The 22269-nt window shown below is 38.3% G+C and overlaps 1 protein-coding gene across 2 annotated transcripts in view; it reads left to right on the top strand.

The window, feature by feature from the left end:
* Positions 1–2207: 2207 nt before the first annotated feature.
* The window catches only part of KIAA1958 (KIAA1958 ortholog), a 51000-nt gene continuing 30938 nt past the window's right edge, over positions 2208–22269 (top strand). The window contains exons 1-2 of one of the 2 annotated variants that reach the window (XM_072404504.1): positions 2208–2706; positions 20074–21274. In XM_072404504.1, the coding sequence (XP_072260605.1) occupies positions 20098–21274 (1177 nt within the window). In that variant the 5' untranslated portion in view covers positions 2208–2706; positions 20074–20097. The remainder of the gene's footprint in view (positions 2707–20073; positions 21275–22269) is intronic. The other variant, XM_072404505.1, reaches the window with a different exon arrangement.

Genomic DNA, 22269 nt, shown 5'->3' with positions numbered 1-22269 from the left:
TGCATTAAAAACTAAGGTCATTACAGGTAATCCAAGAGTTATGGACATCTGACATACGGATGCCTCCTAGATACCAAGGGGCTTCCCTGCTAGCTTGTGTGCAGGACAGGGGCTTGATGGGGTGGGGGTTGCAGTTTGCATCACTTGCAGGAGCTGTACAGCAATCTTTTGTAACTCTTAAAAAACCAAGACAAACTTTGCTGTTGTTTTTTTTTTTTTGCATATCAAAACACAGTTTACTCCAGAAATTAATGAATGTCTGGGCTCCAAATTTTTTTTTTTTATTTATTTGCTTTGTGGTTAAATCACCTGTTCAGACTTACATACAAATTTAACTTAAAGTGTACCTAAACTCTGAAATTCTACTCTACAAAAAAGTGTAGACAACTCTTTAAAAAAAAAATAAGGGTGCAGCAACCCCCTTATTCTCGATTTCCTAGGCGATCAAGAATGAATGGAAGCACAAAGCCTCCCGTGATACCTACGTCACCCATCCCGGGAGGCTCTTGGGTGCTCCTTCCTCATGCCTAAGCATCTCATGCATGCGCAGAAGGAGCCTTTTGTGAAAAGAGAAAAATATGTGTCGATCTCACGCATGCGCAGTGAGATTGGCATATTTTTTCCCCAACCTATGTCACCCGCTCTCGCGCCTGGGTTGGGTGACGTAAGAAGAAGAACCCAGAAGAAGAGGAGAAGTTGGCGGCGCCCAGTGCGCCGGCCCGGAGACGGATACTGGGACAACACAGGACCCTAAGGAAGACTACCGGATGGTTTGGACTGCCCTTCAGGATTTAAGGTAAGTGTATACTTTTTGTTTTGGGCACTTTTCAGTTTAGTTCACCTTTAAGAACAAACCTACAGTTCCTATCTCGTATGTAACCCGGGGACTACCTGTATTACGTAGTAAACGTATACCAGAGTTCCTACTGAATGTCTTTTACATGATTGCATTGATAAAGGATTGATTATGTGTATTCCTACAGACAATTTTGTGTCATTTTTGGTTAAAACAGGAAAAGATTAAGCCTGGTTTTTGCTATCTGTGTGAAGATTTTCTTTCACCTCATGTTCTGTAGACACAATGAGAAGTGAGAAAACATTTCCCTAAATTTTCCCTTAGACAGATATCACTGGAACAAATGTTACTCTCTATTTCTGTTCCAATACCAGCGCACAGCATAGAAAAATTTTAGAAAAACTATATTATAATATATTATATATCAGTGTTTCTCAAGCAGGTTTCCCCAGATGTTGCTAGGGGTTCCTTGAGCAATAAGCAGTTTGGACCTCTCAGGTCAGATAGCGCTGACTCTGATGATATTTTTGGCTATCGGTAAGGGTGACATTCTTCCCACTGACCACCTTACTAATGTACTGTGAGTTGTGGATATAGGAATTATAGAGGGGTTCCCTGAAGATGTGGAAGTTATTTCAAAGGTTCTCTCACTGTAAAAAAGAAAAGAATGGCTTCCCTTTACTCCTTACCAAAGTAAAGTGTTAGACTTTGTTAGGTTTCTATTGTGAGTATATTCACCCCATTTTTGTGCTGTAATTTTCCTTCAGAATGAAAGTCAGGGGAATATAGAATCCAGAAATGTATGTTTGTCCCCAAAACAGAATGTGAGGAGAAATCTTGTAGTGTAGAGGCTTGTTATGAGGGAATCCCTGTAACAGGAGAATTCTCCTCACATGGAAAGATTCCCTCTTCTAGTCTCTCCATGACAGGAAACATAGAGACATTGGTACAGACAGTATTTTACCCTTTCCTACACTAAAACTGTTGCTTTTATTTATGTACACTTTATTTATTTATGTACACTTTATTTATTTATGTACACTTTTATTCTAAACCAATATAAAAGGTCATGGCATTTCTAGAAGTAGGTATTTATGTTTTATACTTTGCTTCTAGGGTTAGGTGCACAATATCAAAAAAACTTTATTTTGAAGGTCATGCATTACAATAACATAACACCTTTTTATTATAATATAGTGTAGTTTGTATGATTTTACTGATTCATAAACATTATCTTTTAATATTTTTATTGATATTGGCCAGTAGTATTTGTTTATTCCAGGGCTCTACAAGCCATATCCAGCAGCAGACGGCTGGAGTGTGAGTGACAGATGCGCGTGCACGAGCCCGGCTGGAATATTCCGACAACAATGGGATCAGCAGAAGGCAAGCTGCGCGAGAGCGCGCCTCCTCCAGACCGATCGAACTTCAGAGTTCGACGAGGGAGCGGGGCGGGGCTAGCGCAGGGTAACTCCGGCCTCTGTTTTTAGTGAATGGGAGGCGTAGATGGCGGAGTCGGAGTGTATTTGTTATTACATACTTCCTGTGGTATATTTATGACTTAGAATTCAATTTCCGGTAGCTGATAGAGACTGTCTCCCTCTCCCGTCTGTCTGTATCTATATCCCCTGATCATGGGGTGGGCGGGGCTGCGGTGATACTGTCTAGCTTATTATACCCCTCCCTACAGACACAGAGGGGAGCAAGGTGCATGGATGGATGGATGGATGGGGGAGACAGGTCCCCCCCCAAAAACAGGACGACAACACAAGAGACTGAATCCATCGGCAGAGCCAAAGAGCAGACCGCTGCTCCTCCTCCCACTATTATTATCTCATATCAGCACAACTTATTATACACTTCAGGCTTATAGCACAGCTCCAGGCATTCCTATGGAGATCCATCTGCAGGTAGGTACATGGCATGCACGGTGCAGGAGGAGGGGAGCTGGGGTGAGGAGATGGCTGGCACTTCTCTTATTACATGACCTATTTTATTCTTCTCCTCTATGGATGAGAGTGCTGATCAGATGATGGGGGGCTAAGAGTTATCTGCACAACGGGCACAGGGGAGGGCACTGAGTGCTAGCTCTTGGGACAAGTGACGTCATGGTGCCCATTGACATTAGAGCATGAGCCTGTTGTTTTCAACACATTCGCAGCCTGATGAATGTTGCACTGGGGTGACTTAATCTCGTTTGTCTGTCTGCTGCCTTCATTGTGCATAATTACTCCATCTCTCTCCTGGAATACTGTAATTGTGTGAAAAGGAAATATGATGTGCCAAGCCATTCATACTAAGAGTGGAGCTGTGCGCCTTACAACTTAGAAAAGCCTTCTCAGCACAAGTCTACTATTTATTCCCCTTTATGTCTCACTCCTCTTAACAAAGACTTCAGTGCTGGAATATTCACACAGCACAGTCTGTCCTGGATCATTAATGGGAGGCTGGGATCGCTTCCTTGTGCTCAGTGGAGGATACCACCATTGATATTATATATCATGCAGGCTTAATAAAGGGCCACCCGCCTGCAGCACACTTCTCATGTGACAATCAGGAAAGGATCACTTACTGATCCCTACACCCAGGGAGTGTTAGGTAAAGCAGTGACGCCTGATCTTTATAACATGGGGGACCCTTCAGATAACTTTCAGGGAACCCAGCTATAATTTTTATATCCACAGATCACAGCACATTATTATTTATTATTATTCTAGTGTGTTGGTCAGTAGGAAGAATGTCACCCTTACAACCAAAAAGATCATTGGTATCAGTGGTATTTGACCTAAAAGGCACACATTGCTCAAGGAACCCCTAGCAATCTCTGGAGGAACCCTGCTTGAGAAACATTAAGGTAAAGTGTGGAGATTTACAAAAGGAGTTAAGAATGCTCATACAATACATATGTGTGTTATGGTAACACAGAAGACGCGCAATGCCATGTGAGAGTGACAATAATTATGAATGTAACAAAGGCGTTATACACACTGCAGTGCATGGGACAGCTATTTTATAAGAATATTGAGGTGCCTGGACAACCCTTTTATTTTCAATAGGCTGCTTTAAGTGGTACTATACTCAACAAGGAATAAACTCATGCCCGCATGTGTTCCATCCTGGCCAATTATTGCTTATGATCCCAAACTCGGAAATGCCCCGCATTATTAAGTAGGAGGTGAGTTTACCTGCTCCGCGTTCCACAAGGAAGATCTGTATTAACCAGGTGGTTACTTTTATGATGAAATATATTAATGTAATGACCCTTCCATAGTCATATGTCTTTAACACAGTCTAAGGTCGATTTGGGGGGGAAGCCATTTACCTTACTGCATGTTTTTTAGAATGTGGGAGGAAACCAGTTTACCTGGAAGAAACCCAGGCCAAAATGGGCAGGACCTGCAAACTCCATGCAGATAGTGTCCTTACCAAGATTGGAACCTGGGATCTAGCACTGCAAAGGCCAGAGAGCTAACCTCTGAGCCAATGTGCTGCCCGCACACATTAGTGCGTGCATAGATCTTAATGTGCCCTGACCATTCAATGATCCATTCATGATACAAATACATTTCCAGCTTACCATTTTTAGACACACAGTTGGATGATTGTAGCCAACATTCACACACAATAACATTTGTGAATCAGCTTTATTATATTTGCTTACATTTGTTGTTATATTTAAGAAAAACTCTTAATATATAAACAATAATATTTATCATTCAACACAAATGGTTCTATTTAAAAAAATATTCCCTGGTGGAGGATTAATTACTACCACATGGATTTGAAAGATTCTCCGCCAGGGAACATTTCAGTGAATGCCAGATTCATTGCTTTATAAATAGAGCCCAAGGAATGTTATTAGTCCCGGTAGGATGTGCTTAGAATGTGTAAGTATTGTTGGTAATTATACATTGCAAAATAAGAAAAAAAGTTTTTTTTATATCTCTTTGTGCATCAGTGTCTGAAAGGTAGCAATATGAAATCACGTTAGAAAGAAGAGTGTAATATTTATGATATTGCTTCAGGAAATAAATTGTAATGTCTCTGAAGGGAGCCTGTTATTAGAATATAGCTGAGAGCCCTTTTTTCCACATCTGTCTGTGCTGTAAACAGGGTTTGTCTAATAAAATGGAGCCCATCCTGCCGGTTCCTAATTAAAGCTCTATCTCAAATTCAAGTTGACATCTACCGATAGATTAAATATACATTAAAGTTGGATGCTAATGAGATTGCATTATTGTTTTCACTGATTCTATTATGGCTCTGCAAATGGCTTCATATTACCCGTTTTGGATATTCTTTCCTAAGGGTACATGACAAATGGACGTGTGACTATCTCCTATTGAAATTAGTTGTATGAAAGCAGGATCAGGTGAAAAGAGAGATGATGACAAATGTCATATCCTTCTTACACACACACACACACTCATATATATATATATATATATATATATATATATATATGTGTGTGCGTGTGAAGGTAAAATGAAGCTAAATTTATTATATGTAATGTCAACCGTGTCACAGAAAACTAAAATAGAGATACAGGTTAGGTAAAAATATTCTTCCACATTGGGTGTGGATACAGAACTTAGGTGTACAATTCGTGCCGGTAACCTAATCTGTCTTGGATTGTAAGGATGGGGTGTATGTTGAATGTTCACTAAACAGGCCAAGTCAGATTTGGAGATCTGAAAAAAAATCAGACACATCTTCAGTTCTAACAAGTATCATAAAATACCCCAGCAGGTACAGTCTATATAAAGTAGAAAAAAAAATTAACAATCTCTTTTTTTTCGTTTTAAAGGCTGATTTACTGACAAATCCTTGAGATACTCTTTCAAGCTAAACTCTGGAATAAGCATATATTATCTAAATACAATATGCATATATATAAATATTGGTGTACGCTATGTATTTTTTCAGATCTATGCGGTGACCCAGTGTGCAGTTTTCTGTAGAAAAGACCAGTCACTGCCACCTTCTCTCCTTGTGCAGCGTGACTGGTCTTGTATCTGCCCCTTCCTGTAGTTTTCTGTAGGTAGCTTGTTTCATGTGGTTTTACTAGGCTCTTCCCAGAGCTCTGTTCTGTGCACAGGTTATATGCAGAACGTTTATATAATATCCTAGTTTCCAAAAAGTACATTTTTATCCCTTGTGGCTTTGAGGAAAATATTTAAATGACATTGTTGTGCCTGGAGTTGTACTTTAAAGAAATAAGTAAGTCTCTAGCTTTACAGGTCTGTAAACTTCCAGGTTCGTTTGTTTCAATGGCAGTAATTGATTCTCCACCAGTGAATGTCAGATTCACAGATTTATAAATGGACCGCATAGTGTTACATTTTGGGATTTAAACAGTTCAGCAAATAATTGTTGAAGGATCCTAAAGACCTTATGTTTTTTTATTTTGTGGTGCATTTAGCAACTTGTGAACATCTACTGCCATATCAAAATTTGTTAAGGAAACATTGCTTTCCATGAGCAACAATATGTTTTACCTTTACCCTATGTGGACCACTGAGGTAAATAAAATATGTGGTGGATGCATTTTCTAAGTGTTTTGAAGTGAATGGTGGGGTATTGGGCTTAATGATTAGTTTATACAGATTCAACTTTGATTGGAATACAAAGGGAATACTTTTCCCTTTTGATGAAAAGGTTCCTTCTGTGCATGCTTAAAATGCTTGAGCATGCACAGAAGGAGCAGCCAAGAGCCTCCCGGGATGCGTGGCGTTGGTATCCCGGGAGGCTCTGCGCTCCTATTCATTCTCGATCGCCTAGGCGATCCCAGGGTGAAAATTAGGGGGGCGGTGCTGCGCCCTTTTTTTTTTTAGAAAAAAAAAGGTTGTAGCACTTTAAAAAATAGAATTTTTAGTTTAAATAATAGGGTTATCTACCCTTTTATGAAAAGTGAAAAGTCTGAGTTTAGGTATGCTTTAACTGAGCATGCACAAAGCTCTGCCTCTATGGACTTTTCTCCATAGCCCGAAGCCATAGTTTCAAAATCTGGTGGGTTCTTTCTCCTTTTGGCGCCAGCCATTGGCAATATATTACTTCTTGTGATGACATATAAAGCATGTCTGGTGTAGGGGTAATGAGCCAATCAGATCACTTTGCTTTACAGAGTCTATCCATTAGAGACAATTAAATGTGAGGAGATTAATATTTTATATTGAACTACTGTATTTAGGCAAAACAATATGAAACTATATATCATTGTTTATTGCTACTTGTATGGCCAACATAAGATTGGATGGCACCACAGTTGGGCCAGTTTTCCAGGCCATTATACTTTCTTGTCTGTATATCCATTTCCTATTTATTTTATTGTTGCTGTATTTAACCTTAAAAAAGATGATACTAATATGGGAGAACATCGGGCTACTCTTTAGTTTCTAATTATGAAATTAGTAATTATAATTTTGACTGTTGGGCTTAGTGTTTTAGGTTTTAGTTGTGTTCCTGGTGTTTTCTCAACATAGTTCTTGATAACTTTTAAGTGTTGTGTGCCGGTCCTAAAGTTGGAAGAGGTAATTGAACTGCTTTATTTTATTATACAGTCTTTTTTCAGGAAAGACATGAATGGAGGCTTAGGTTTTGTGCCGATAAAAGCCATTGAAAAATGTTATCACTGTATTATATGTTAATTAATAAAACTCCTGTTTGTAAGCCACCCTGTTTTTATCCCCTGCCCCATAAGAACCCCACAACCTGCTTAGCTAACTAATATTAAACATCCAAATTTTGAGGTAATATGTGGCTGAATGTTTAAGGGGAACTAAACTCAAAAGTCCCCATACCAACAGAAATCCACTTACTTTCAATCCCGCAGGGCAGTCTGATCCTTCCGGAGGTCTCTTCTATCAAGTCCTGCGTCGTCCAGGCACCCGTCTTTGGGCCGGCGCCTGAATAGTGTTGCAATTAACAAAACAAAACAAAAAAACAACAGAATTTTTACTCTACATAAAAGGGTTGTCTACCCTTTTATGTAAAGTGAAATTTCTGAGTTTAGGTAAGCTTTAAATTAAATTGAATCAACTGAATGTTAATACTTTCTCAGATTGTGTTATCTATGCTTTAAAGAGATCCTGTCTTGAACATGTTTTGGCAAATAACATACTTGGAAAGAAAACAGAATACATACCTTTCCTATAGCCTGCATTGCTTGACATTGATTCATTCCAGAGAAATGGTCATCTATAGTCTGCATGGATTGCCACACTTCAGTTGTATTGATCTCTGTGGTCCTCGCCTTGTTCCTCTCGTTGACCTCTTGTGTACTCTTTCCTGCTGTTATGTGGTGGCCGCTCAGTATCTCAGGCTGCAGAAGAAGTAAGGTTTCAGTCTCTACTTTTAAGGTGTACTTTGCTGAAACATTTTTTGATTTTTTTTTTAATATAAATATGAGAACTTTCCTTTAAAATAGCTTTGTCATTTTATCAACAGAAAAAGCTATTGATAAGTCTATAGGTATCTGCCACATAGCTGTAGAAGCTTTTAAACCTCTATTTACCTAAAATTCTAGGCTGTTCTGATGAGCCAAAGCTTTATCGAAACCTGGTAGCTCGGTATCATGCCTGCTCCCACTTCTCACACATTTCAACCCCAGGGTGGTTTGGGACAAAGCTATTAACTTAGGTTGCATGACCTAAAGGAACATAAGAGCTTTTTTAGTGTCTGAGACTGGTGCTGTGCCCATGGATTCATTGGTATTCTCACCTGGGTGCATCCATTCTCTGGGTGGGTGGAGCCTAGTATAAAAGTTAAGCCACATAAGTGGTTTTGTATTTTATTGCTTACTTTGTCTTTGAGGGAGAAGATTGGGGATGAATGGTACCAAAGACAGATTGCAGGTGAAAGGTGTTTTCCTTACTCTGTTTTCTTAGGTATTGCTTGGCCTTTGATCATATGATCATCTGATGGTTTCCACAAGTTCCTTTTCTGTGAACAGTGAATCTTTCTTGCAATATCTTGCCACAACTTCTATCTCTGTGCACTCTTTATCACAGGTAATTTTGTTTAAGACATTTCCTCCAGGCAGACATCTTTCTTCCCAGCTCTCTCTGGACAGAACCTCCGACAAGGCAGTATAGATCCAGCAAACCACTGACATAGGCACCATCTGGGCAGAAAATACCCTTCCAAGTTTCCCACATATATTTATAACCTCTGCTTATCTCTAACCACTGAACAATCACTTTAGTGTTTGGTAAATGTATCTAATCAGCTACTGTCACAGTCTGTTTTAGAATAGTTACACTCTCTCCACTGTTACATTCCCCTAATGTATGTATGTAGACACCTATGTCTGTCAGCATGCATGCACTCAGTCAACTGTTGAACATGATTTCTGATGATAAGGTAACAACAGTGGATCATATCTGTACAGTGTGCTCCCCAGAAATGTATTTAAGCTGGGTGGGAACAAGCTGTGGGCAACACATGACAAATGTATTGTTTCCAGCTGTTGCTGCCATAGCAGTCCAGTAACCCCTATAATTCTGTCAGCTTTTTACTGCCTCCTCCCAACCCCTATAATTTGTTACAACTTTCTAATGCCCATCCGCTTAGTATGTCTCATTTCCATTGCTTTTGTATTATACCCCCACTGTTCCTTCATTGTGACCCAACTTTGAGAAAACCACTCAAAACAAGCTGAGTTGTACGCCTGGGGAAAACATTCCAGTGTATATCAGTGTGGCCTCTTGTGATTACCTGTGATGGTGGCAATGCAGGAACTCAGTTGGTAGAAAGAGAAACATTCTTACCCTAATGCAAGAAGTGTCTGCATAAGATCATGTTAAACAAAAATACTGTTTGGTGAGTAACAATTTAGCATGTAACCAGAAGTACAATTTTTGTATGTATAATGACTCATTAAAATATAGGGTTTTGAAGGACTGTTTTATCAAATAGAATTTTTTACAGTCTAGATTTTTCTTTTTCCTTAAATGTTCCAAACTTTTATTTTCTTTTTTTTTATCCAGTTTATGCTCTTCTAAACATATCTGAATTATTGGTGCTTGTTCCTTTGGGGGTTACAGGGAACAGTCATGGACTAACTGCTTACTCGTAGTTTGCAGTTGAAGCACAGACCTTGACCCTTGTAGTATATTCCTCTTCCTGCATATATATACAGTTATTAAGACTGATTATACTTGTAAATATGTATTACACTTGAAGAGTTGCACGGTGGACACGATGAAAGACAATTTTCTGTTTCCGTTTATGCCGCTATATCATCAGTGGTGGAGTCAAGAGCTCTAAACTATGCTCTTTACTCAGATGTTGGAGGTTCTTCCTCACAATGACATGGTTAAGTTATTTGATTCAAAGCAAATTGGAGCCTTCCGGGACCAGGGGTGCAAAATATCTCCCTCTACCTGAAGAGCTGAAAGAGAAATGTTCTGCTCCTGCTATTGCTTGCACTAGCACTGCATCCATGATCTTCTGGCTTGTCCTAATGCACCTTCTCTTGCTCTCTGCTGGTCAAGTGATGCCAAGGGAGCCAAGTAGATGAGATTGGAGAGACTTGGAACTTGAAAGAAGGTGGCTTTAGATGCATGTAAGAATAGCCCTGGGGTGGTAAACATAATATTTACCACTAAACTTCCATTACCAGCATTACCATTACCATTACCTAAGTTGGGGGTGTCAAATACACTGTGGGCCAAAAATAAAAAATTAAACATGGGCCAAACTTGAAACTACAAACTACAATTCCCTGTTTCAAGAAAACAGTCCAATGCGGGGCTTAATGTTATGAGTGACTGGATCTCCCTCTTCACTGAAATAGCACCGCTACTACAATTCCCTGCGTCTATAAAACAGTCCAATGCGGGGCCACGCATAGGCAGAGAGGCCACTGCTCTATAGACGTGAGTGATGCCGGGAATTGTAGTAGCGGCGCTATTTCAATGCAGCAGCATGCCAGCTGCAATTCATATTTAGGATTCCTCGGGGGGCCAAAAAAGGACGTTCCGGGCCAGAATTTGATACCCTTGACCTTAGTTCACTGTAACAGGGAACACTATGGGGGACACTAACTGAAGGAATTAACAGGGCGGTGGCAACGCTAAGTGCACTAAAACAGGGGGCGATATGGGGTGGACATTAACTGAAGGCACAGTAAGAGAGGTTGCTGACTGAGGGAAATATTTGAGGGTGTCACTAACTGAAGGCATTAAAATAAGGATCAGAAACTAGAAACGTAGGCACCATTCATCCAACTGACTACACACCATTCCACCCACTTATCATATTCATCCCACTAGCAGCACACTGTTGCTCCCACTGACTCAGAGCTCTTTTCTTCCCACTGGCACAAGGGCAATACACCTTCCACCAACAAAAGGGCACTATTCTAATCACTGACACGGGTTATGTTCCTGACCACTAACATCAGAGACATCAGTTTTACCACCCGGGGGCCCAGTCTATTACTCCTACAAATGTAGTATCATTGTATTAATCCTACTATCAACTTAGCTGCAAGTTTTGATTCCACTTATAGCTGATGCCTATAGAGCATTTATTACTCTTTGCACCAGTACATTGTGAGTGCAGGGCACTGTGCTCAGGGAAAGGGATTATGATGCCCTATCCTCACAATGTTTCCTCAGTCTTCTTATTTGAATATTGTTATAATTAGGAATTCTTTCTCGACTAAATTTACATACTTGTTCTGGGTTAGTAATTTAGAAGTCAAGCAGTAAAATATGAAGATGGCAGCCTACACATTTCGCTTAGTATGGATTTAATTTAAATATGTAATACTTGGTGTTGGATTCATGCAGACCTGTTCTTTTTTGGAAAAGATTTGTTTCCAATCTACTTGGAATAGATAACAATAGTGACAGGTCGTGTAAAAAACCTTTCCTGGAAAAAAAAAATTTGCATTGGTTCCCCTTTGATCCAGCCACATGTCCGAAAGCCTGTTTTGTTGTGATTTTTCCGAGGCCTTTCCAAGTGTGGGCACTACTACTTTTTCTCAAAAAAAAAATATATATATATATTCCTCAAATCATTACATTTATGTTGACATTTCAATATGTAACTTCATATGTACACTGTTCTGATGTTATCTTTGAACTGTGTGTTTTATTGGTATACGGACAGATAAACAGCATATACTGATTACATTGAATAGATTTCTAGTGATGTGACATGTTTTAAACCATAATTCATATATTTTATTTCTCTCATTATATATTGTTTTCTTTAGACATTTTACTTAGTCATGATGATGTTCTCTTTAACAATCATTTGGTTTTATCATCTGACATCACCTTTACACTCAAAGACCTGAGAGCATTATTGATGCAACTTGATTACTCCTTTGACTGTATTTTATGGTGCAGTTGCTTGTGTCACTTGTTTGTTTTTTTATCACCTACATAGTTATTAATGATGAAACAATAAAACAAGTATGCAACCAAATGTTGTCAAAAAGGCTGGAGTACTGGAATTTTTCCAGATATGTTCCTGTAATTTGGAGCACTGACTAGCACTCCTACTGAAAGGGAATGTACACACACGACTATCTCTTTATTATGATCAGAAATAAAAAACAAACATACATTTCTAAAAATAGTATCTTTTTTGTCAGCTAGTTATAAAATAATGCATAATATTATTTTGTATTTTCTTTAAGGGAAGAAGATTAACTCCCTGCCCCATTTTCATATGTTTGTAGGAACTTATTTTGCAAAATGTGCAATGCCTTTCTAAAGCTGCGTACACACTTCCAATTTTTATCGTTCAAAATGAACGACGAACGACGAACGATCGATTGGGCAAAAATCGTTCGTAAAAAAAGTAACCAACGACGCCGACGAACGAGGAAAGTCGTTGGAAATGAACGACCGGACCGGCGGATCGGATTGGACGACGATCGTTGACCATCGTTCGTGTGTAGGATCGTTCGTTGATCGTCCATGGTCTGAGCATGCGCAGTGAACGAACGTTCGCTCACTTCCTGTCGTGCACGTCACTCCCTGTATCGCTCAAACAATCGTATCTATTGTGTGTACAATATCTACGAACGATCGTGTCGTTATCTGTATGTGCAGGATCGGTGCTATACGATCGTTCGCAGATATCGTGCAGGATCGTTCGTCGTTCGTTTAACAACGATAATAATTGGAAGTGTGTACGTAGCTTTACTTTTCCTTTGTGTCTTTGTCTTTCTCACTTTTCCTTTATGCCTTTGTTCAGGGTTTCAACAGTGAGATTAATGCTGCATTGTCTGTTAAGATAACCCAAATTTTAGGCTTTGTACACATGCAATAATTGTCTTTGGAAAGGATCTTTCACGATCCTTTCCAACGACTAACAACTGCATGATGCATTAATGAGTGCTGTACATACGGCACCATTCTACTCGATGGGGAGGGGAGGGGGAGAACGATGGATCGGCACCCCACTGCGCTCTCTCCTTCACTTGCATTACCAATCTGACAACACATGCGCGCAGCATGGCGCAGACAGGAGTTCTGCACTCCTGTTCAGTCTTGATCTCCCGTTGAAAAAAAATATATAGAGAATTAAAGAATAAAGTAAACCCTCAAACTTCTTGCAACAAAAAGAAGTTTGCATGGAAAATGCTAATCTATGCAAGATTGTTTCCATCAACAGAAATTGTGTATACTGTATATACTCGAGTATAAGTCAATCCAAATGTAAGCCGAGTTACCTATTTTTACCTTGGAAAACGGGAAAAATTGATTGACTTGAGTATAGGCCGAAGGTAGGAAATGCTGCACCTTTTTTATATAACAAGATCATCATTACAATCTCATTTGGGTCTGTGTTCTGATACCACAGTCATTTCTGCCATTACTAGCTTTTCGTCTTGCTTAGTATTTTGACATACAAAAATCCAAGTACAATGAAATGTTTTTGGTAGTGCCCTGCAATTTAAAATCACTTTCATGATGAAATAATGTGCCCTTTCACATTTCTGTTAAGCCAGAGTAAGTTATCTTTAATGAAAAGAGCCCAAACACCATAAATGATTTGCCAGTGTGTAATAAGAATTTAAACTTGGAGCTAGCACAGCACAAGAACTAATTGAAGAAACTCTGAGCTGGGATACTTTATGCTACAAGCCAGTTTACCAACCTTTGCACCTAGAAATTCATTTATTTTTTATTTTACGTGTTTAAAGGGAATTTTCCCATTTCCCAACCACCATCCTCTCAAACCTTCCCTGAAGCTTCTGCACCATAATAAAACAAAGTACAAAATATTAACTAGGTGGTATTTGACTAAATAAAGTAAATTATAGGCTATTAATCCCACCCACCTTAATCAGGTTTCAAGCTCCTACCTTTAACTTTGGTGGTAATGCTGCCTTTTTACACATTTCTGGGATAGGATTGTCCTAGGGTACTCTATAATGTTATATTATGTTAAAATTGTGAACTCCCCTATAGTGACACTCTATAGGTAACCTACTATTACCTATACTGCCAATGGTGTCACTGGTGTCACATTTTTTTCAAAGTAGAGGAATGCACCTAACTAAAAATAACTAGGCCAGTAGTTTATATGTAAAGTTTTATGAAATGTAATTTTACATAAAGCTTGTGTAAGAACCTGTTATACATACAGCAAAGTAACAATCATTCAGCATACTACTGTACTAACCATAAATGCTATTGTTGGAAGATTGTTCACATTACAACACTTCCCCTGTCTAGCACATGTCCACCGGTCACGTGTGTGCATGATCTCTCAGTGGTGGGTCTGCTTTAATCATAAACTTTGTTTGTTTTCCTTTTTTCTTTGTAACACAATTCATTAATAGCCTTCAATCTTGTTTACCTTTGTTTGTTTTGGCAAATATTTTAAGTGCCCTGCCAAAGTTTTCCAGCAAAACTTTGTATATGCAAAGCTCACATAAAAACATTCAGGCTCAGTTTACCTAAATAAAGATTACACCAGTTGGTTAAATGTTTCATGTATGTGACAATTCACCTTTACAATTATTGTCAATAGATGTAGATATGCGTTGGTCTTTTTAGGTTACTTTCTGAGTTCTAAAATGGTTAATTTGTTATCTATTTGTGTCCTGCACTTGATAAAAATACAAAGAATATAACAACAGTAAAAGTAGAATCTGCTTCTGCGGACATAAAAATTCAAAGGGCAGGTTCAGACCTGTGGTGAGAGCAAGTGATCCTGCACGGTTCCCATGGCTGGCACTTTGCCACTCAGCTGCCCGCATCACAGCACTGGTTCTTAAAGAACTCACTGGTACTAAACCCATCACTGCCTCCCCTATTTATTCTCTTTTAAGCTTCGCCTGGTAGACACTATGTGTAGCTTCACCACAGTCTGAAGCCAGAGAAAGGATATTTTCTTTTTAATACTTTTATTATTGTATTCTGTAATGTAAATTAGCCACTGGAGAAAGAAAAGGTATGCCATAATATTACACAAAATTACTCACAAAATTCTCCGCAATAGACCCTATAACCACATTAGATTCTAATATTGCCATTTAAATTAACACTGGTTTTGGGTGACCATTAATCCATATGGAAAACTGTTTTCCAACTTTTAGAAGCTACATTGATATCCTGTAACTAGTCCCTTTAGTAGTTACATTGATTTTCATCAAACCAAGTCAAGTGAATAGTTCAAGTGTCACTAACCTGTGAGTTAATCTGCAGTTGATCTTTTCTTCTGTGGATCTTCCATACACCTTGCCACATGAATGAGCCCAAATTTGTTATAAATGGCAGGTATTTGTTATTGTATATGAATAATATTAGCTTAGTATTTGTAACCAGATATCTAACATTTTATTTATTTTGTCCATACAAGTAACACACACTCCAAAGTATGTCGTTGACCCTTGATTCTTTTTTCTATCTTTCTATGCTTAAGTTTTAGTATAGGCCTAAAGAAAACATTTCACATAGACTACTAAAGTCTTTTATATCATGTTATCCTTGTGTGTTAGGGATTATGGGGCAATCATTTCAGTGATTTATAGTTCTAAAACAGGGGTCGGCAAACTTTCTTGGCCAGGGGTGGGCGGGAGCACACTAGGCCGGACTCTGAGTCCCGCCCTAATGGCTCCCCCCATCACCAGGGAACGCCCCTGAAGTAAAATCCCTCTCCTCCGTATGCATTGCGGCAGAGAGGGATTTCCCTTTAGGGTGCTTTCCCTGGGATGGGGGAAGCAACAGCAAGGTAGCAGCACCGGAACTCTGGCTCCCGTAGTTCCGAACGCCCCCTGGCCGATCCGCCGGCAACCCGCAGCTTCGGAGGTGCAGGTTGCCGGCCTGCATTAGGCCGGATCAGCCAGGGGGGGTTAGGCAGGAATGAACTATCGGCTAGGCCGTATCTGGACTAAAGGCCGAAGTTTGCCGACCCCTGTTCTAGAGGCTCATATTCTATTCTTAGGGCAAGAGTGACCATTAGCTGTTTGTTGCCTTTGGCTCCTTGAATATTCAGTGTTGCTTTAAGGCTTTTCTAGATATGACTACTTGAACCATCATACTAATGATGTCTTATTGCATACCTTAGCTTACCATTAAAAGAAATTTCATTTAATGCAGTAATATTTCTGTTGGATTTTTCCATGTGCTTAAGTGGTACAAAATCTGTCTTTATTAGTACAGTATAAACTTTGTGTTTATTGGGAGTAACGTGAAAGAGTTCTAATAAATTTGGTAATGCTGTGTACGTCTACTGAAACAGCTATTTATAACATTTGTATTTTTTTTCTTTGATTAGGTTTGCCTGGTAGTATTTATAGTGTATGTGAGTATTTATGTCATTAGTCCAGTACAGTTGGCATGAAAATCAATAATATTCATTTAATCTGCCTTTTAGTAAGTGCAGTTGTGTTATTAGTTAAGAGGGATATTTGACTGGCTGCAGGCAGGCAGACAACTTTGCTGGATTTCCTCATTCTCTTTACCTCTAATAATTTCAAGACTTTAATAGAGAAATAATTTCTATGTGCACTATGCTTTCCACCACCACTCCACCAGTTTTATATTACACCTGTCGGTCCTTCTTGTTTCAAAGAAGTACTACTACTAGACTCGGACGCCCAGAAAATTACTGTTACTGTTTGCTTTTGTGAATTTTGTTTCATTCCCTTTCTGCTAGTTTAAAGAAGCAGGATCTTTTAGGTTAAAAAGACCTTTCAGATATTGAGCCCCAAGGCACTCCTTGTGTCCACTTCTAAGACAGGCAAAATGAATATTCTGTTTTTTACTTTGTTGCTGGTCCATCTTCTAAAACTTGAAGAACCTATTCATTCATCATGTTTTTATAACAGGTGAGCTCTTCATGCATAGCAGCTGGGAACGGCACAGTTGGAGGTGTACTTCTGGTCCGCTATAGAGTGAAACTCATACATCCATTTGCTGCTGTCACATTTTCTGGCCATTCAAAACCACACAGCCCCAGATTTAAATAAATGAATGTGAAAGGGAGACTTGGATGTGACACCAGCTGCTGGTTGTATACATTTCACTCCACTTTAGCCCAGGTAATACAACAGTAATGTTTAAATGTTTTAAAGCTCCAAATACTCGAATATAAACTAATATTTTTTTTAACTTAAAGAGACCATTAGGAAAATAATCTTGGTTTATACTCGGCTCACACATCTGGATGGCACCATGTCCTCTTGTATAGGGTCTGATTTATTAAAACTCTCCAAGGCTGGAGAGGATACTGTTTCATCAGTACAGCTGGGTGATCCAGCTTCAATAATCATAGGAAATCCTCTCCAGCCTTGGAGAGCTTTAATAAATCAGGTCCATAGTCTATAATAATACTTTAAACGCATGCACATATGATTTTTTTCCCTTTTTAAATATATTTTTTTTTAAGTAACACACCATGGATATATTTATTCATTTAATTTTCCATTTCATTACATTCGTCCATTTTTGACCTGCATTTAAACTGAAGTCAGTGTAGTTGTCTTGTTTTTTTAAACAAGGTAAAAGTAGGTATCCCATTTTATACCAATTTATTTTTTATATACTTTAATCATGTTGCTTAGATTTTTAAATTATTGTCTATTTCAAATGTTTTTTTTTTTTTTTTTGCTATGGAGTTGCTGTTGCTTGATAAGGTTATCCTCAATTATCAGAATGTGATAATATAATATATATATATATATATATATATTATAATATTTAATATAAGAATGTGAATGTGTAAGGAATCCATAGGATCAAATAACAAACACACTGGGATAAGATTTTTCCTGAAATGACAGTTCATCTGCACTAGCTAATGATCTTGTAAAGTTAAGGTCATGTGGATAAAATAAAAATCCTTCTCCTTGGTAATCTCATCATAATCTGGTTTTACAATCTAATCTTTTAGATCTAGTGACTACTATGCTATACATTGAATGAATAGTCTAGGTAGGACCTCATATTACACTGTTTTGGCAAAGTCCATTGCACAGTCATATTATATTGTGTATAGTGATCTTTATTGCTTTACAAATTAAGCCTCATGTGTTTATAGTTTCCCCAGAGCCAAACATATTTCTAGTTGATTGTAGAGAACTGCTAATTTTACTGTCCTGCCGTGACAGAAAAGTAGCTATAAATTATGTATTTAGGATTAGACATGTATGTAATGATAAAACAATTTTCTGATTTCATGTCTGATTTCATGTCTCGATGTAGTATACTGAATATACATTCATGGTTGCCTGTGAATGTTGACATTTCACAGCTTTTCCTCACTCTGTAAATGAGTACATTGAAAAATGTCTTTTCAAGCCACAATTACTATATTTGAAGACATTGTGGGTTACCAAGGAAACAAATGGATCATTTATTACATGATGGGAGCCTTGGCGCTTAGTGTTTATGTTGACTTCATGCTCTTTATCCTTTTACAAGTCTTGAGTGTCAGCGTCCTGCACAGACTGGTAGTCTTTTTGTTGTTATTACAAGTTTTTTTTCTGTGTCTTTCTGCGCAGAAAATGAATTGCTCATTCGTAATGCCTGTGTATATTTTTCCTTTTTTTAATTATAGTGTCTGTTTATATCTCTCACAATCAGTTAAAGTTTTTTACATTCAAAGGGTTTCTTGGATTATAAAAATAGACAAAAATGTTTATTTTTTGGTAAACAAACTAAACAAGGATATTTAAAACATTATAAATTCCTCACAATGTTCCTCGCACAGACTTTAGATTAGTGTGTAAAGTTGACCATATTCTGTACAATCTGCATAATTTCACAACAATTTCACAAAAAAAAATTAATATAAAGACTAAGCTAAAATTTAAATACAATTTAGATACAATTTACTATGTATCTAAAAAGACAGGTCTGTGCACTGCATGATTGGTGCACTGCATGATTGGTGGTTAATCTGAAAGAGATGGTAAAATTTGATTATAAACTGCATGGTTAGTTTAGGGCACTTTTTTGAGTTTGATATATTCATTTTTATATGGTGGTCAGTAATTAAACAAAGCAATTGATCTTCAACATAAATTTTTTTTCACAAGCATAGTTGTGTATTGAATGAATTGCTAGGCAAAGCGGTCTGAAATCTAGACGTTGCTAATATTGTTTATTTGGCCTACTTGCAAAGGTCAGCAAAGAGCGGCAGCGGGGCATGATCCACATAAGAGAAACATGCAGATGTCAGGCAGTCTCTGATTACCCTTTCTGTCCTGTACAGTATAAATATTGCTGGGAAAACAGACACTATTCCATCTGCTAACATGCTTACTTTATTGTCTAGCATGTCCAAAGAAATTTAGGGATAGTGAAACCTGTGTTTAAAAAACAGCAACAGCAGAAATTTCTTTTTAGGTAAAATCCCTTAAAGTGAAAGTATTAACCTTCAACTAAAAATAAACCTGTAGAATTATATACAACAAGGTGTTCTTCAGCTTCTAACTACCTAGGCATGTCTTCAGTCAAGCACTGGCCTACACCTACAGTCAGTGGAGACAAGGCAACTCAAAGAGCAATGTTCTTTGAAGAAGCTGACATTTGCATATATAAGGTAAAAGAAAAGAGTATAATAAACCTGCCTTCATATATTTAAATATTTTGTGTTTATATAAGTATGTTAGGTTACTTAAAGTGGTGAGAATTCCAAGGGATTGTAAATGATACTATAAAGTCATACTTACGTATTTTTATTTCATGTTTATGCAGGTTCCTCAAAGTTGTATTAAAAGTTGTATCCTCAAAGAGTTGAAATGGATCTGTGAACAAATGAACCTTAAATTTTAATCTCGTGCCTATTTTAATTTACAGAAAGAGACTTCTTGACTTGTCAACATGGAAGACTGTCTTCATACATCTTCAGAAAACCTCTCGAAATTAGTGAGTTGGGCCCATAGTCATGGGACAATTTGTAGCCTTATTCCAAACCTGAAGCACTTACTTTCTGAGGGCTCCCATGGAACGCTTACAGCTATGTGGGGTTGCAGTGCTGGGCATGCATACCACTGGCCATTGACTACAACATGTAGGGCTGGTCCTCAGGAGAGAGTTTGTTTCCAGGACAGTAGAAGCTTTAACTCAGACAGTCCTAGTATAATTGGGGTGCCGTCTGAGACGCAAACAAGTCCTTTGGATAGGTACCCTGGGAGACCAGTAAAATCAAAACTTGATTGCAATAGAACAGGAGACTCCTGTGACTTTTCCTACTGTAGTGAACCTTCAGAGCTAGATGAGCCTGTAGAGGAATATGAAGATGAAGCCACATTGTTTGACATGGTGTGCGAATCTTCTATAACAGATGAGGACAGTGACTTTGAACGCAGAGTCCAGCAGTCACCTAATATTTCTCGCAAGAGGCCCAGTGGTGGTGTTAATTGTTCTATTTCTGGATCTCAGTCGCACATTGTGGATGAGGACAGTAGTGATGTGATTGTGAAAAAAATTAAACAGGAAAAACCGGAAGACTACTACATTGTTGCTAATGCAGAACTTACTGGTGGTGTTGATGGTCCCTCACTTGCTCTAACACAGATGGCCAAGTCGAAGAACCAAACTTCCACCACAAGCCCTTTTGTGGGACCATCCAAACTGCCTAACATTTTGCCTCCATCATTAAATAATGAGCTGGAAGTACAACCTATTGCATCTTCTCCACTGGTCCTGCAAAGACCCCCACCTCAAAAAGCTTTGAGACCACCATTGTCCTCTCAAAACAAAATACCATCTACCCCTCCAGCTGTCAATCAACAGAAGGGAATACAGATGCAAGTCAGTACTTCCACAGGAAACCCCAGCCAACCCATCAACATACCTTTATCAGCTCTTCAGTTGCCAGGACAGGAAAAGAAAGAGGTCTCTGAAGAGACTGTCCCACCAGTTCTGAACCCAGCATTGTCTAGTGATATGGCACTCTCACCTTCAATGAATGCAGAGCCTGAAGTTAGTTCCAGCCAGCAGCAGCCAAATTCCATCGCCAATATCAGCTCTGAGGCAGCAGCACAGTCCATTCCAGGTATGTAATTGTGTGCATGTGACCATTAATTATAGCCAAATACATCGTTTAAATCATGTTGTATCTCTAAATAACATCACATTAGACCTGATAAAAATTATATTTTTTATTAGATTTTTAACTATTTAATATCCACAGGTATTGTAACCCTGTTGTATCCAATTTTCATGTGTCAATTTAACACTAAATAACAATTTGGTTTTGTAGTGTATCCTGGCATATCATGCACAGGGTTTGTTTCTTCATTTTTTTAAAGGGACTGTGTACACTATATACATATTTTTTAAAAATATTTCTATCTAATATCAAAAATGAAAATATCAATGTGAAAAAGTTCTGTTTGAAGCAGTAGTTTTCCATGTCCCATACTGTCTCCAGGGCAGTGACACTAAACCTGTTGATTGTTATAAAACATTGTATCACAGTGGAAATTTACTCTACAACGGGATTTCAATTATTTACAATAAAAGAACACAAATGACTAACTTCATGTGAATATGATGCAGCCTTTGGAAATGATTTTGCATATCTGAAAGTTTTTCCCTCAGTTCCTTCATATTGCATAGGTTTCATAAGTAAACAGCTTGCCCCTGCATTTCCCTGTATTTTGTTGTGTTTATTCTATCTTCACAAGTATTTCAGTAGCCTACTACAGCACAATACTTCCACCACCAAGCTTTATGATAATGATGGTGAGATCATCTTTGGCTTATATTAAGTTATGTTTTTAGCCTAATGGTCAAAAAGCAGAAATTTGGTCTTACCAGGCCATACAACCATTGGGATTCTGCCAAACTGTGAGATACCATGTGAGTTTAGCTAATACTGACTTTATTTTTGCTGCACTGCAAATCTACAACTAGTTAATGGGTAACAGTTGTTGTAGTCAAATCAGTCATAGGTTGCGAAATTGTTGCTGGAAATGATCATTTGTGACAGAGAGTGACAGAAGAATGAACGAGTACTGTACGCACATCACCGGTTCTGTTCTATGG

The sequence above is a fragment of the Pyxicephalus adspersus genome, chromosome 3 (assembly GCF_032062135.1).
Source record: "Pyxicephalus adspersus chromosome 3, UCB_Pads_2.0, whole genome shotgun sequence".
Lineage (NCBI taxonomy): Eukaryota > Metazoa > Chordata > Amphibia > Anura > Pyxicephalidae > Pyxicephalus > Pyxicephalus adspersus.
This window is presented reverse-complemented; position numbering and strand designations above follow the sequence as displayed.